At 36.2% G+C, this 17,194-nt stretch overlaps 1 protein-coding gene across 3 annotated transcripts in view; it reads left to right on the top strand.

Annotated features, from left to right (window-relative positions):
- nab (NGFI-A-binding protein homolog) overlaps window positions 1-17,194 on the top strand; it is a 229,582-nt gene that overhangs the window by 199,798 nt on the left and 12,590 nt on the right. For all 3 annotated transcript variants that reach the window (XM_089094852.1, XM_089094850.1, XM_089094851.1), the window contains one exon: window positions 3,243-3,301. In XM_089094852.1, coding sequence (XP_088950978.1) covers window positions 3,243-3,301 — 59 coding nt within the window. The remainder of the gene's footprint in view (window positions 1-3,242; window positions 3,302-17,194) is intronic.

Raw genomic sequence — 17,194 nt, 5'->3', positions numbered from 1 at the left:
ATAATTATTCAAGGACGATACTTTATGTCATAATGGGCCAGCACTTTCTTTTTTTGTCTTAACAAATCTAAGTTTATCCGCGTAACAGGAAATATTGTTTTTCTTTTTGTTACATTTGGAGAATTGCGCCTATAATAAAATGATAAATATAATATTTAATGATCCAATATCTATAATTATAAAAATAGCTTACATTTTTTTATTATTTAATATAAAAATATTTAGCTATAAAATAGTTTACATTTTATCGACTTTTTAATTCACCTCGATTTTCCTGGGGCTTATGAGTCTACTCTGTGACTTCTGGTGTAAAAAACGACGGAAATTTAAAATTATGAAGACTCTAGTCAGGACTTAAATCCTTCGTCTCAAATCCCTAATATATGCAACGTTAATGTCCTACAATAACATTCTATCAAGAGTCATTGCTTTACTTATATTACTAGAGACTTGCTTTCTACCTCCTAATTATTCATTTGGCTAAGAGCTAATAACACTAGATTTCTCAGAACAGAGTAGACTCCTAAACCCCAGAAAGATATAGGAAGGTTAGAAAGTCAACAGGTTCACAGTTGACTTGAAGAGTGGAATCAAACGACCTTATTTTTAAAAACCACCTTTTCCCCCATTTCGTGCGTCATCAACCAGCTGGACACTGAACTTCCTTCCTGTCAAGAAAGATGAGTAATATACTTATTCGCAAAAAAAGTTACGCATGGGGGGAGGGGTGACAGGGGTAATTTGTTGTCTTTTGAGAATCAACAGACTCTGCATTTCATTTATATATAAAAAAAATCCTCTTTTTTAAACTGTTGTCTTGCTTTCCTTCTCTTATTCTATTATTAGCTCCAAGCAACTATTTTTTTTCAATAAATTTTTTGTATTAGTCCCTTTTTTATTGACACCTTTTCACGTTAAATTATTTCGTTTCAGTGAAGTCATTCCATCAGGTCATTGAAATTATCTTTATTTCAATAAAGTAAATGCATTAATAACATAAATAATATCTCTTTTCTAATAGAAACACGTAAAAAATTCACGAGCCATGTTTTTAGACTATTCATTTTATTGCCAATCTCTAGAAAATAACTACCATACCAAAAATGCCAAAGAAAACGCCAAATTGCCAAATCGCCAAATTCACTAGCCAAATTGCACTCCCTTAATTTCAGAATATGGAAAATGTTTCCCTTAAAGTTGATGACTTTATTAGCCAATGATTCTAAACGCACCTAAGGAATTTATTTCGATCGATAGCCTATGTATAACTTTATAAAATTTAAGTAGCTTTGAATATACACACAACTCTTATCTCTGAAGACCAGTTTTTTTTATTAATTTGTTTGATTTTAATTTTTAAAAAATTAAAATTCAATAGATGCTGAATATCTCATGCCTTCATATACACTTTGATGTTTCAAAAAATTGGTTTTGTGTCTAAATCATTGATTTTGCAAGTTTTAATCTTTTATTCTTGAAACCCTAAGTAAATGAAGCGTAAACCCGTCTTTTGGAAAGTGGAGAGCATCCTCTGACCTCCATAATAATTGGTGCGTCCATTAAACATAGAAAAAAAACAAATAAAATCAAAATCACACATATTTTTCTGTTCATTTTACTGTACATGAAAAGTATCAAATTCTACAAACCTTTATTGACCGACTTTATTTTCACTTAGTTTTATTTACAAATGTACTAAAGGAAGCAATGGTAATGGATTGAATCCAAATGCTAGGATACGCTCGCCAATTATTTGGCCAAGAGCAACTTTTTTTTTTGGCGCTATTTTCTTCAAAATGTACGCCCTTGCTGTTAGTTTCATTTATTAATTTCCATATTACGCCTCTTTCAGTGGCATAATTTCGTCAAAATCCCTGGGAGGGGGAGGGGAAGTTGTAGCCAATTTTCCCAAATCAAGTGAAAATGACAGTGAAAACTGGAAAATGGGCCATAAAGTACCATTAAAAGCATAGATATACTAAAGAAAACTAACACTTTTCTCTGGATACTTGAAATATGCAGGCTTATCTTAGTTTTGAGAAGAGTTTTGAAGAAACCAAATTTCAGCAGGGGGAATTGGGGGGGGTGAACTGGGGCCAGGGATGCAGTTACCATCCATGTCCCATAGAAAATCGCGCCCCTGCTCCTTTGCAATTCTTAGTTGTCCTCTTTTTTTTTTAGTTTTAATGTCAAAACAAAAGCGATTGAAATGACAGAAAATTCCCTTCCAGTTGAATTACGTTGCATTGGCTGAATCAGTTAGAAAAAAAACTTTCTGACATACATAATTATAAGCTCAAATATTTATAAGCCTATGTCTTTACAAGCTGGGAACAAAATTCCGAAAAAGAGCGTTTGGTCTCAGGTTAGTGCTCCCGTTTTATTGGCTGAGTGTGTAGGAGAAAAACGCTTTTGCTGGTATATACGGTAAAAAAGATATTTTGAATGTCCAAGATATTGGACGTTTAGTTGCAGGCTCTACGATTTGAAATAAGGTTTACCATTTTGACAAAAATACATATACACATACTTTGATTTTATTCGTTAGCATTAGTCCAATGCGAACATACTGCATGTTTACTGCATAAGAAGAGGTCAAAAATGGAATAATTCTATCTCTTCTTTCCATAGTCACGGTGTATTGAGAGGGGCTGAGAGCCAATAATCAGCCCAGAGCCACGAGCACCAATCTGGGAGGGGCTGTGAAGGGGTCAATTACCCCCTTCTCTATATTTTTGCCGTTTCCCTCCTAAATTAAAAAAAAAATACCCTTTTTGGTGTTTTATTAAAAAATTAAAATAACTACAAAATTGCCCCTTTCCCCGGATTCTGATGAGTAAATCCCCCCCCCCCCCCGCTAAATTTTCGCAAATTGGTACCCTCACAGCACTATTTGGTAAGGTTAAAATCTCCTTTTAAAAATATTGAATAGTTTCTAAAAAAAAAAAATAAAAAAAAAAAAAAAAATATTATAGACTGACTGAGGGTGAGCCAAGCCAAAATCATGAGTATCAACAATCTCAAGAGCAACTAATATTACAACCCATGCACCTTTACTCACTTTGGAATTTTTTCTCGGAGTTTCTCTAAATTGGAATCAAGAACATGAATATATGGATGCACCTTTTTTGAAGGCATTCCCAGTTGTATCAAAATTGTATCTTCCGACTATCCTTTCAAGTTCTTTGTGTACAACCTTAAGTCACATAACTCCTTATTTTTATTTTTCCCTCTTATTCTAGATTGGAATGAACGGTGTAGAAGAAACTTCGGACCTGTCTACAAGGGAGAATAAAACTGAGTAAGTAATAGCCTCTTTTACAAGGAAGTAGAAATCCCTAGGACTAGCTTAAAAGGAAGAAAGGTTTGAAAATAAATCGATTCAAGACTCAGACGTCAATTCATCGTCGATTTGAAAAATTGTTCTTTTAATCGGTTGGATGAAAAATGCAGTTTACTAACTTTTTGACCTTGGGAACTAAGTTAGAAACTTCAGAATATTAAATTACTATTGATCGCTCCTTTGATAAAAGATTTCAAGATAGAATAGAATTTCTTCTAACCAGACCTGACGCTTCTTTTCTCTTTTTCTAGTCGGCAATTCCTTTGGGTCCTTCTAGACTGCACGCTAATCGAAGGCCATATTTTTCATTAGTTTGTTTAACGAATGTTGTTACCATCTATTTAATTTTAGTGTAAAAACACTCTTAATTACTTTGGAGCTTGGAGAAATGTACTTTCTATCTCTGAGGGGCAGCAGAACCTAAAACAGTGGCAGATCCAGGGGGCGAGGGGACGCCCCCCTCCCCTATCGTATTCTAAAATAGTGTAATTTACTTAATTAACGCGAGATTGCGTTAATTAAACTTGCGCCTAACACAAGTTTATTGGATCAACCTATTTTGCGCCCCCCCCCCCGCTAAAAAAATCCTGGATTCGCCCGTGACCTAAAAGTGTTATAAATATGTAGAAGTTTTAAAATTGAACTGAAAATTGTATCAGTTTACAACCTTTTTTGCTAAAACTATTGTCCCTCTCTTTCCTTGACTAGCAGAAACAAAACGTCATGGGTGTTTTATATGCATGTTCCACAGCCTGATTTTTATTTAAAGGAATCCATCCCATGATTAAAAGTGACCATTTTCACTTTGACTATAAAAACTGTCTATTATATGGATTGTTCAGGCGGAGTATATTTTAGTGTGGTCTATACGTTTAAAGTTTCACCACTTGTGTTTTCCTTTTTCTCTGTTCTTCTCGTTTCTTCTTCCTTTTTTTTAATATGTTGACCGTTGCTTCTATTTTCAAAATTAAATTCAGATATTTATCTATGTGTCTGAGGCTATCACTTTTACTATGTGCCTCCAAGTGCTTTCCTTTGTTTCTATCTTTCATTTCTTTTTTCGTCGTTTTATTATGTTGCTTATCGACTTAATTTTAAAAATTAAACTTAGATTTTTAACCTCTATGCCCGAGGTTATCACTTTTACTATGTATCCATTGGTGTTTTCTTTTTTTCTCTTTCATTTCTTCTTTCTCTCTTGTAATATGTTGCTCGTTTCTGAATTTCTTTTTTGCCTCTCCTGTTCCTTGTTCCTTTGCTTTTTTCCTGTTTTTTTCCTATCTTGCTATCTAGCGTTTTCCTTTTTTATCATGTTCTTCATCGACTTTGTTTTAGAAACTAAACTAAGATTGTAATCTCTGTGTCCCGAGGCGATCACTTTACTGTGTATCCATTAGTGTTTTCCTTTTTATCTCTCTTCCATTTCTTCTTTCTCGCTTCTAAAATGTTGTTTGTTGACTTCATTTTACAGTTTAAATTAATATTTTCATCTCTCTGTTGAAGGCAATCTCTTATGCTGTATGTCCATTACTGAATTTCTTTTTTGTCTCTCCTGTTCTTTGTTCCTTTCTTCTTAAATGTTGTTCGTTGACGTCATTTTATAAGTTAAATTCAGTTTGTTTTTCAATTACATAAAATATTACTTTATTAATCTTAATTTGAATTAATAAATAATTTTCTTTAGGCAAATTAAATTTATTTTACAAATTTAATCCAAAAAATATTAAGGTACCTACTAAAAATGGACAGCCTTTAGTGCCCGTAGAACTTGACAAAAAGAGACATTTTAAGAAGCAATAATCAACTTGAAATGACAGCTGAATGGGCGGAACAGCTGGATGAATGAATCGATAGAACATGCTGAGGTGAAGTGTGTGGGCCATAAATCTTAATTCGACGAAAAATTTGACATAGCTCCTTTTGCAGCAGCACAGCCGAATTGAATTAGTATTTCTGAAGTATCGCTTGTCTACACTTTGGTTTTATTGCTAAAAATTTGTTTAGCATCCTTAAATAATATATGCCAAATTTTCAAATAAAAATTAATTTGTGTTCCATGAAAATATCTCTAAGAAAATTGGTCAGGTGGAAAACAGCTCAGTAATTTCGAAGGTAACTCACAAAATGACTGGAAACTTTAAAATGGGATGACAATAGGATTGACCAATTACCATATTGAAATTCAGTTCATTAACAGATAAAAATCCAGTGACAAAACTTCATGCCACATGCTCTATAACACTGATGGCCAAGTGGCACGAAGGCCATATGCGGTTCCTTGACGTTTTATGGCTTGTTTTTGGTCCATTTTCCTGCAATGAATTAGAAATTTGTTTCTAAAACTGTAAAAAAAGAAAAAGAAAAACATAAGGCTAAAGACAAAATATAAACATAAAGGAAAGCATTTATAATAAGTTTAAAGAATATAAAGATAAAAAGCTAAAAATAAAAATTACGATCCAGTGTGTTCTACATTAAGGCTCTTGGAAGGTTTATGTGAATTTATGCGCGAATCTATTAGAATAGATTGAACTTAGTCTTAATATCCACGTATATGACCTTCTTCACTAACAATTCTTGAACTTTAGCAGCCTTGTCATGAATAATGTGCACACGATGAGCTTCGGAACTAACAGGTAAAAAATGCAGTTACAAAACAACAACAATATGCTGTATATAAGCTCAATAAAGAGACGTAGCTGGGCTTGAAACCGGGTATAATGTGGATCCACCCCCCCCCCCCCGGCACTACCACAATATAAACAGGTCATATTATTGAGAAAAGAACTCACCTTGGCGCCCCTTCGAAAACTGCGCCCATGGACGGCCGTCTCCCTTGTCCCCTTGCTACGCCACTGGCTCAACAAAAGTGAGAGAGACAGAAAGGCGATATCCCGTGGTTCAGAATTCTTTGGGCTTGGTATCTTATCCAAATACAGTTCTCCTGTGGAATTTTACTTATCATATTCCAAGACTGTTTAAACACGATCCACAATAGAAGAAAAAAGACTTAAAAAGAACTTAGTTAGTAAGTAGTTGCAATCTAAGACGAATTGAGTTTCTTTTAGAGGTCAATAAGAAATTGTAGTCTAGTTGCGTATTTAAGCCGGAAATTACCAGAGCAGGAATGTGGCGTTGCTTAAAAAATGAAAAAAATCTAAACTTTAAGCGTTAATAAGGTGATGTTTTGAAAATTCAATTCATTACTAGGCAGTAATACAATAAGTCAACTAATTTGTAAGATTTTTTTTTAGCATTGTCGCTTGTTGGTACTTTTTTATGTTCAAGAAAAGAGATGTAGATATATACTTTTACTTGTTTTGAAAGCATTTTCGAATACACTACCCAACAAGTCTTAAATAACAGCAAGATCAAAGTGAAATACAAAAGACAATTTGCCTGAAAGTACTATCAATAGTACAAAAAAATTTTCGAGGAACTCTTTTTGAAAAGCAAAGGAAACTGAAAAATAGCTTTTTAGCCATTAATTTTCACATTTTTTTAAAATTGCCTGATTTAAAAAAAATCATTTTAAAAAATGATATAGGCTGATTTTTAAAAAAGCAGGTTAGTTGACTGAACCTATTGAGGTTTTACTGACTGAGCCTATCAGAGAAAAACCATTTTGCTGACATATATTTCTGAAAAAAAACACCGAACTTGAATGTCCAAGACATTGGACGTTTGGTTTCAAGCTCTACGATTTGGAATAAGGTTTACCAATTGGACAATTGAGCAAAGATACATGTACACATACTCTCCTTAAGATTTGCTAGCAGTGGTCTCTGTGAGATACTAATTAGTACTAGAAAGTTTACTGCGTAAGAAGAGCGCAAGAATGATCTGAAAGGAAGAACTCCACTTTTCTTCACCATAGACACGGTGAATTGAGGATATGACCTCAGAGTCACCTCGCCATATAGATACGTCTTTTAGATAAATGTTATAGGAGATCCTCTCAAAATTCTTCTAAGGGAAGGCTTTTGGGGACTTTTCAGCGCTTATGTCTTGTCACTGATGATAACCCTGCGTATATTTTATCTTTTTTGAAGGGAACTATTCAAACATCTGTAATTAAAAGGACTGGAAGGGGTTAAGAATATAGAAATAATTTCTTAGGAACCAAAAAGTAAGAGGAATAAGGCGACCACAAATAAATTTTTCCTTGGGTCCAGCTATAGCCCTTGATGGCCCTTTTCCATACTCCAGAAGCTCGTGTCTGTCTCGAAAAGTTAATCACTTTGTATTCAAAATGAAAATTTAGTCTTCATCGTCCATAATTTCCAAACACCATTTCATATTTCTTTGAAGGGCTAAAACTAAAATATTTGAACGGGGGGGGGTCAGTTATTCAATTTGGGGTCATTGAAAACAAAACCAAACTTGCCTCCTCCTCCCATAGATCTTGAAAAATACCTTTTGGCTTGTATTTGCATTGGAAATGTATTTTTGTTTGGCATTTTTGTTCAAAAAGTGACAAATCACACCGTTAGGGAGGGGGCAAGATTGCAGACAATCGCATTTTCAGGAAAGAATTCCCTTTTCGGTTCCAAATTTTTAGTTTTGTTAACTTTCCGGGCATGACCTTTCTGGTTCTCCTCCTAATTTTGTAACTGCATTAAACCTGAGTAATGTATTTATTTCTTGATTAATTAAAACAGTTTTTTCCACAAAATAAGTTTTTGAAAGAAAAGTAAAGAACTCCATTAAACAAAAAATGAGCAAAAATAAAATCAAATAACCTACCAAGCGTGAGATTACCACAAATCAGCATCGATAAATAAATGAAACCAAAAACGAACAGAAATTACAATAAATAACCGAGTCAAACTCAAAACGAGCAGAAATTAACATGAGTAGGGCTCAAAACCCCTATGCCTTCCCAAGGTCAGACTATAATTTGCACTTTACTGAAAAAATACAAATCAAAGTGCATTGTCAGTTGAATATACATATACTGATATTTAGTTATCAAAATGTTAATATTATTTTATTTATTAAAGTTATAAAAGTAAAAACATTTGTATTTTTTCAGTAAAGTGCAAATTATGTTCTTGCGCTGCCTATGATATCTCATTTATCTAGCAGCTGAATTTCTAGTTTAAATTTCCCTGATGATATTGAAAACTAACATAACTTCAAATCATGCATAGGCTTTTTTCCTACACAATCTGTTTTCTGCAAAATAGAAAGAAGTTAATTTTTCCGGTTGCTCTTTAAGAGTTATTTAATATAAAAGGTTATTGAACGGAATTTCTCTGAATAAAATGGACTTATTTGAATTTCCTTCCAGAGTTAACCCTCGATGTATCTGTTTTCTTAAATTCTTAAAATTGTATTTTTACCTTTCCTGATGGTATTAAAAATTGGCGTGACTGGAATTCATTTACGGGTTTTCTCTCCACGCTATCTGTTTTTCTAAAATAGAAAGAGTTACATTGTCTGCGTTAATAGAATTTTTTTCAATAAAATACACTTATTTGAAATTCCTTCCAGAGTCAACTCTCAATGTATCTGTTTTCTTAAAGTCTTAAATGTATAGTTTTACCTTTCTGGAGGATGTTAAAAATTGACGTGATTTGAATCCATTTACAGGCCTTCTTTCTACGCAGTCTCTTTTTGCAAAATAGAAATAGTGGAGGAAAGATACGGTTTGACCTCGGGGAAATTGCAACATAATTTTTTTTACACCAAAATGTTCAGAAAAATCAGTTTAATCACACACCAAAAATCCCCCCGAGTCCCCCTTGCACAACTACCCGAAATCTCCCTTGAAAGGGTAAATTGAAGGGGGAAATCGAAATTTCTATTTGGACGTATTTTTGGGTTTAAGTGGTCGTTTTCTATCAAATCAAGCATGAGAATCCGAATCCGACGTCAGAAATCAAGTTTTCTGTACCCCAGTATCAATTTTTACCTTCACAGCACGGGGGGGGGGGTAAAGTACGCAGATCATTATTTGCCGGATTTCTGCGGCTAAAGGATCATTTTATATCAAAGAAAGTACCGTTTTATATCAAAGAAAGTACTGAATTGCCAAAATGAGGTAAAAAATAGTAAAAAAGTTTTTTTTTACTATTTACCTCATTTCCACCTCTAAGGGGTCTGTAATATGAGGGGTTGCTAAGTATAATATCTTGAAAAACCACTTCTTTAATCGAGATCAAAACTTCAGATCAATTACTTATAAAAAAAAAAAACATTTAGAACTCAGGTAAATTAATCACAAGAGCTTTTTGATTTTAAAGCACAACCTAAAGCTAACTATTCTTCCTGCTCGTCTTTGTTATTGTCCTCATACTGTCTTGCTGCAGCGTTAGTGCATAACCCTCCTTTACACTCCCCGCAGGCAAAGCTGCAGGGCAAACCGTTCCGACGGCAGCTGCATCTGAGCGACTCGAACCCACTGGTGCACTGGCACCGCACCATCTTCAGTAGGTTCTCCGGTACTGGTGAAGCATCTGTCATAATGGGAAGATACATATTCCGTAATGAAGACTGGCACCTACCCCACTCGTCGGGCTTTAGCGAATTGGACCTGTCTTGCCATTTCATTATTTGCAAATAGCAACTGTAAAAGTGGTACTTTGCGGCAGCCAAAGTCGGTGGAAGCCGTTGTGCCTGAACAAAAGCATTTGCACTTGCAAACCGCATTGTAAATGCTCGCACCCGGAAATCCTTGAGGGTCTTCTCATTGCTTTTCCCTTTGTATATGCGGAGCAAAGCTTTCTCTCCAGCTTGGGTAATCTCCTGTTGCTGGAATCCTGGTGTCATGAAGATCTTGCAAGCATCCTTAAAAATCCCATCTTTAAGTGACAAGGAAACCACTGCTGGTTTCCCTACGCCGTGAAGTCTGGATGTTTTATCGCAGCCAGACATTGCGCGGCAGACGAGTAGATTTTCTGCTGCTTCGGTTCCTAGTTTGTTCTGGATCCTTTTTATGTCGTACACTCGTCCGTTATTTCCATGTGTGTTTTTCTGCATAAAGATATCACATGCATCAAGCTTGGCATGGTACAGCAGAAGGACTAATAGGTCGGTATCATTTCCAATCAAAGTGGGTCGATGAAGTTGGAGCACAGAAGAATACAGTTTGCGCAACTAAGACATTGGCATAATCCCGAATTTGTAGAACTTTACGTCCTGAGTTTGCCAGTCTTTATGCAATTAGATTGATGAAGCGTTGTTTATTATAGGGAATTCTCAAAAATTTCCTCCTTACTTTTGACGATCCTCCTGTTAGGAGAGAATTCAAGCGTTGCACACGACAAACCTTTGGTTCTCTTCAGCTGTGTGCAATTTTTCGTTGTCGGTGTATCAGTGTAAGAGTCAAAAACTACCGCTGCCTTGCCGAAATGTCTTGTGACATAATCTACGTAAGATCTTGCCACCTCAGAATATCTGGGTCCGGCAGTCCACGGGATCTTATGGACTAGCCAGCCACCGTCCAAAACTCTATGGGGGGATGGCAATTTCATTGGACCCTCAAGTCCCTCAATTTTCATCAGTGCATTTGTTAGAGAGGCTTTGTCGGCTCTCCTCATCACCTCGAACGAAGTAAAGAGCGATGGTGGAAAAGTACAGGGCTCGAACGACAGAACCCCATTCAAGTCAGAACCACTGGTACTAGCCACTGCAGCTAGATGTTGAAAGATTAGAGCAGGGTCGACCACTACCCTCTCGCTATCTATCACCACAGATAACTTCTCAGCCATAGTTACAGCTTTCTCCTTTCTTCTGAAAACATATTTGTCAATGTCTTTTGCTTCCATATTCTTCAGAATTGTTTCTCCCATAGATTTGGCATCGTCTACGTTTACAGATGATGAAGCGCCGACACCAGTAACCACGTTCAGCAGCTGTGATTCCTGCCTGAAGGGTTCTAGGGGTTCATTGTATTGAAATATCTTTTCGATGTCTGCCATTTCTCTAGCTCTCCTCGAAGATATTGCTTCTGCGTGGTTTTCAATAGTCAATTCCATGAGGCCAGTCAGTTTCTGCATGCGTTCGTTAACTAGAACCAAAGCAGGCATAGCAGATGTCCAAATTGTCCGCTGTAATTCAGTCATGCCTCTACCTCTCGTCAGACCACCACTCGTTTTCATACTTCTCATTAACGTCTGTTCGGTCACCAAATCAGGAGAAAGTGCTGCCCAGTAGTTGTCAGTTCTTCGGATGAACAGGTACTCCTGTAACGTTCTGTACTACTCTGGGTTGTCTTTCTTCAACTGAAACATTGACTGCACGAACAACCAAGTAGACTTCATGTAAAGATTGTGGCCGGAAGCAGCAAAGTAAGGAAGCATTTCCAACAACGACTGTAGATAAAGCTCAAGGTTGCCACTTCGTTCAGCTCTCATGTTCTTTCTCAGGATTCCGAGTAGGTCCAGATACTGAAACCAAAGACGGGCAGTTCTGGACTCGGGCAATCGTTCTTTTACACTATGAACTATTTCACAGATAAGCCCTGCTGGTTCCAACACCTGCGCATTGTCAATGACATCTCCCTCAAGGAGCGACCCATACGCCTGTTTTGCCCTTTCAAGGGGCTCTGGTAGCACGCCATTGCCATCAAACGCTCTGTTACCCAGTTCTGATGATAAAAGATTCGCATAAAGGGCTACCTCCAACAGACCATAGCCTCGCACTGCAAGAGAAACAGATTTGCCTTGTAAGATACTACGCCCAGTGTTAGGCGCGTATACTTGACTTAGGATTTCCAAAAGTCCCGAGTCAGCCATAAGGAAGCCAATGGCTCCTAGGAAACTCATGCGTGTGTGAGATCAATCCATAGCATTTCTTAAAGCACTTGTGGCAGGCTCTGCATCGACGATACATTTGCCTTCCAGTAAAGCAGATGGTCAAGGGTAATGACTAAAGTTTTTCCAGTTCGATTAGCGCACTCGTTAGCATGCATAAGTGTAGAATAAACACAGGAGATATCGTTTCGGTTATGGTTAATCATTGGCAAAAAACGAATATTCGATTTTCCCGGATGAGGTAGCTTTTGGTGTATTGACCACATAAAGGCCGACCAGCTCATGTATGAACTTTTGAAAAAGCCAGAGATGCGCCAGAGCGTTTCAACCTCCCAATCATTGTCATAAGTGTCACCGTTTTTGTCAAGCAAACAAAAGTCTTTGGTTAAAAGTTGGCGGGTTTTTGGTAAGTGTAGAATGGCACGGTGCCGATTGACTTCATCTCATCTCCAATTACTTCTTTTCTTGGAACTGAAAGCTCCGTTGCCGGCAACTCAGGTGTAGACACTTCAATAAGCCCCATTCCATAAAAGGTATTTAGGCAGTCTATAGTAGCAATATTATAATCGACGTTTTCTCCTACATACTGAAAAAAATGTGCTTTCTCTTTCGAATCTTCCAACAATGTTTTATTTACTTCTGCACATCTCTCAAAATTTTTTTACCTCTGAGTATGAAGAGCAGAAGCCAAGGTTGTGCAGTGTGTCAATTAAAAATCGGGATGAAAAATGGTGATGCAGCTGCAAAGCCAGTCCTATTTGTACAGAAGACATCAAACCCCGTGGTCTGCATGCCTGCATTATAGCCTGTCCGATAGAAGATATCAGACGAGGCTTTTCGACTCCTATCGATGAAATTAGAACACAAAGAGATTGACAAAAAAAGTTCAAACGTTGCTCAACTGGCGATAGTTTGTTATGAAATTCGCAGGAATCCTTCCTGGTCAAAATGGATTTGATTTCAATTATTATAATTCTTCCAACGACTTTTATGGGCTTATCTCTTTCTCTGTTTTCACTATCTTCTTTCACCTCTTGATAATATTCTCGTAATATCTTGTCAACCGTATTTCTAAATGTTACGAGTGTCTCTTTCCTGTTTGAATCAGACACGACCACTCGTTCGCCATACTCACTGACTAGCAAATCCTTGGCTTGACGAAAGCTGTAGGCCAAATTATCACAGTCAGTTTCAGAGAGAATATGAACCATTTTTCTTAAAATGATCATCAGTGACATTTTCTTCACTGTTAGCGTAACACCAAAGCGCTTCTTCGAGAGCGGCTTCCCTTGCACTATCACACGGTCTTCCCTTCCATTTCTTTGGTGGAGGTACGTCACTCACTTCTTCTTGACCACATAATTTTTGTGGAATCTCTTTTCCTGTCCTGATGTTTACTGAGCGTATTTGATGATAAACGACATCCTCTGCATGAAGGTCAGATGTCTTTGAATTTATCCGACCAAGGACTGTCGTGGCCCACTGATCGTTCCTGCTCTTACACATTTCACTAATCGAGCAGCCGAAGCTATGAGTTCGTATTGCATAAGCTTCAGCGAATTCGCGACTTGTAATCTTGCATAGTTTCACTGCTTGACCACAGAATAGGCAATTCTTCGAAAAATCAAAGCTTGGTGCTGAAGATCCAGTCGGGGGAGCTGCAACGGATTCTTTCTGCTCAAGTTTCCTTTGGGCGTTCTTTTCTCTGTCAATCCGACGTCTGTTACAGAAGTTACGACGACGCGCGGTGTGGATTTCATTTTCGGTCGTCACAGTCATGCTACTACCTCTTTCTTTGCTTGCGTTATTCACGGCATTGGCTCCTTTCTTGGATAATATGGCAGTGTTTTCACCAGGTTTGATGCTTCTTTGGCATATCGGGCAGACCATGTTTTCTTCATTGACGGTTCTAGAAGAAAAAGAGACTTCTTAATTTAATTATTTCATTTATTTAATATACATAAAAATACAAAAAAAAATAATCCCCAACAGAGAGCACAGCTCGTAATGGTGGGTGTGTAAATAAGGGGATATACACAAAACAAAACTTCTCGTCATAATAATAATAGCAAAATTAACTTAATTAACAAAAAAACAATAACAACCAAAACTTAGAAAACAAGAAATAAAAGAAAAGAAGGGAGAAAAGAAATGCTAGACAGGAAAGAAATGCTGGGCAAGAGGGGTATGGGAGGCCGTCCCAACGTGGATCCAAACAAAAGGAATTCGGTATAATCCCAAACCAACCAAACTATTTTTTCATTAATTCATACCACTTGTTTGTTCAGTCAATCCAGGCACAATCAAATCAGAATACAACCCATCGCCACCTTGAAGAACGAACTCAGCTTGAATGATACAAAGTAGATGGCATTGCACAAATGAAGTTGAAAACCAGAAATGATTATCCGCTCTTTTCAAAAATTAGAAGCATAATCCTAAACACTATCTCACTAAATACTTCTACTCAACGCTCGCGGATCCCAGTTTATTCTTTTGTCTTTTTTTGCGAAAGTAAACAAAACGGCACAAACCTTGTATATAGCCTTGAACACGCCAGTCTTATAGCAAGTACTATGGTAAATGGCTCCAATGATTATAAAGAATGACACTAAGAAATGGAAACCACAAACTGGGGTGGGGGGAGGGTGGGGAGTCTGGAATGCTGGTTTGAAATTAAACTGTTCGAGACTCGTATTCTAAGGTGCCATTCCTAGCTTGATTGGAAATGGTGAATCAACCGACCAGTGATTAAAATAACTAGTTCATGCTGGTCAACTTTCACAGCTATTTTAGGTAAGATGAGGTACTTGACCACATAAAATCAAGTTTGTAACTTCATTTTCGAATTCGCTGCCATTGATTTCATAGGAGACGACCAAATAATCCAGCAGCCTCTTAATTTCCAGTTTTACCCAACACCCTATGTCCTTTATGGGTGGAAATGGGCATTAGGGTACTGAAAAATTAAAATCTGAAATCATATTTGGATTCAGCATGCTTGATTTGATAGAAAACAACTATTAAAACTCCAAAATATTTATAACCACAAAAATCGATTTCCCCCCTTCAAGGGCGAATTTGGGATACTTGTGCAGGGGGGATTCGAAGGTTTTTTTTGTGTGGTTAAGATAATTTTTCTGAACATTTTGGTGTAAAAAAACATTCTGTTGCAATTTCCCCGAGGTTTGACCATTTTTTCCGTATCTTTCCTCCACTAAAAGAGACACATTTCCTGTATTACTCTTAAGAATTATTTTATGTAATAGATTATTTAATGGAATATCCTTCAGTGAAATTCACTTCTCTGAATTTAGTTCTTGCGTGCGAATCTGTTTGTTTTCTCACATTCTTAAATTTGTGTCTTGAGTGTTCAAGACGATGTTGAAAACTGACGCGACTTGAATTTATTTGTGGGTTTGCTTTCTTCGCAATGTTTTTCTTGAAAATTGAAAGGGTTAAATTCTTCCTGAATATGATTTAAGAATTATTTTATACAAAAGGTTATTTAACAGAATCTCTTTCATTATAATTAACTCCTGTGATTTTCGTTCCTGTATCAACCTTTGAAGCATCCATTTGTTAATATTCATGAACTTGTATTTTTAGTTTTCTGGGTGGTTGTAAAAACTGATGTGACTTGAATTAATTTACAGGCTTTCTTTTTACGCAATCTTTTTTCTGTAAAATAAATGGGGTACATTTTTCCCTATTACAGAAAAATTATTTTATATAAAAAATTATCTACGGAATTTACTTCAATAAGATTGACTCTTCTGATTTTGGTTCCTTCATTAACCGTATTCGGAGTTTATATTCGGAGTTTTCTGACGATGTTGAAAATTTAAGTGACTTTGAAAAATTTAAAAATTAAGGAAATCATTTACGGTGTCCTTTCTAGACAATATTTTACTGCAAAAAAGAAAATTTTATATTTTTGGGAAAACTCTCAGAAAGTAATCTGGTACAAGAAATTACCGGGTATATTTCATTTTCTACGTTTGGTTGATAATGTTATTTAAAAAATGTGGTAAGTGCCAGTTAAGTATGATGTAATTATTAGTTGAAAATAAAACCAATCTCATCTCATCTTATATACAGTTACAGTTCTGTCAATATAATCTACACACTCATATAACTGGTTAACATATTAAATATTCATTTCATTCATGATTCACATTTAACTTATACTAATGTCGCCTATCTAGGAAAATCATCCTTCACAGCGAACTGCTTCAAGGACTCCTTGAGAAACAAAGAAATGATTCTTTGAATGGAAAGCTCTTTTTTTAACTTCAGATCCCCCAATTCTTAAAAATCCTACGGTGCTAGACCCAAAATCCTACGGTGCCTTTCCCTTTTCTCAAAACTATTTGGGGGTGTGCATCTGTTATCTGGGAAAAAATTGATGACCTGAATAATGCTAGGAGCTGTCCACTTTCCGCCACCTGGTGTAAATCTCATTTTGCCACGCATGGCACATCTCCGTCACGCTTAGCATAGCCTCTGCTCTATTTCACAGTTCCATTGCGCTTGGCACACTTGGCGCGCTACCTTGTGGACGTGATTTATGAAAGGGGGTGATCCCTCTGTATCGTGCTAACCTTATCTTGGCAGAAGAAGGTCTATTTTATTTCAGTGAAAGATTTGTTCTCTGAAAACAATAACAATTTTTAGACAAAAATTAATACTTGTTGAGTCAACCTATTAATTTATATGGTTGTCTGGCTGCCAAAAACTTCACACTGTTGTTTTTGTTTTTTGTGGGCAATAAATTTACATTATTATTATTTTCAGTTCTACTCAGCAGATTCCATTAAATTGATTTCTTTTCTTTTGGCAATTAGAGTTTTTATTTCATATTTTCTTCTCCAACTTTTTTTCGTTTTTTCTCCTTCTTCTATTTCTTTTTTGTATTAGATCATGAAAAGGTTAAGGAGCTTTTCTAATTTTTCTATATTGTATTATGTATTTGTTTTATCTACTCTTTTTCATTTCCATTTCTCCTTGTCATTCTACACTACTACAGAAATCTTTTCTTTTTATATTTTCTATTATTTTTTCTTCTTTCTGCTTACCTTCTAGTAATAAT

The sequence above is a fragment of the Artemia sp. Qi Xiang Cuo genome, chromosome 9, assembly GCF_049724085.1.
Source record: "Artemia sp. Qi Xiang Cuo chromosome 9, ASM4972408v1, whole genome shotgun sequence".
Taxonomy (NCBI): Eukaryota; Metazoa; Arthropoda; class Branchiopoda; order Anostraca; family Artemiidae; genus Artemia; species Artemia sp. Qi Xiang Cuo.
The sequence above is the reverse complement of the archived record's forward strand: the minus strand, read 5'-3'. Positions and strand labels throughout refer to the sequence as shown.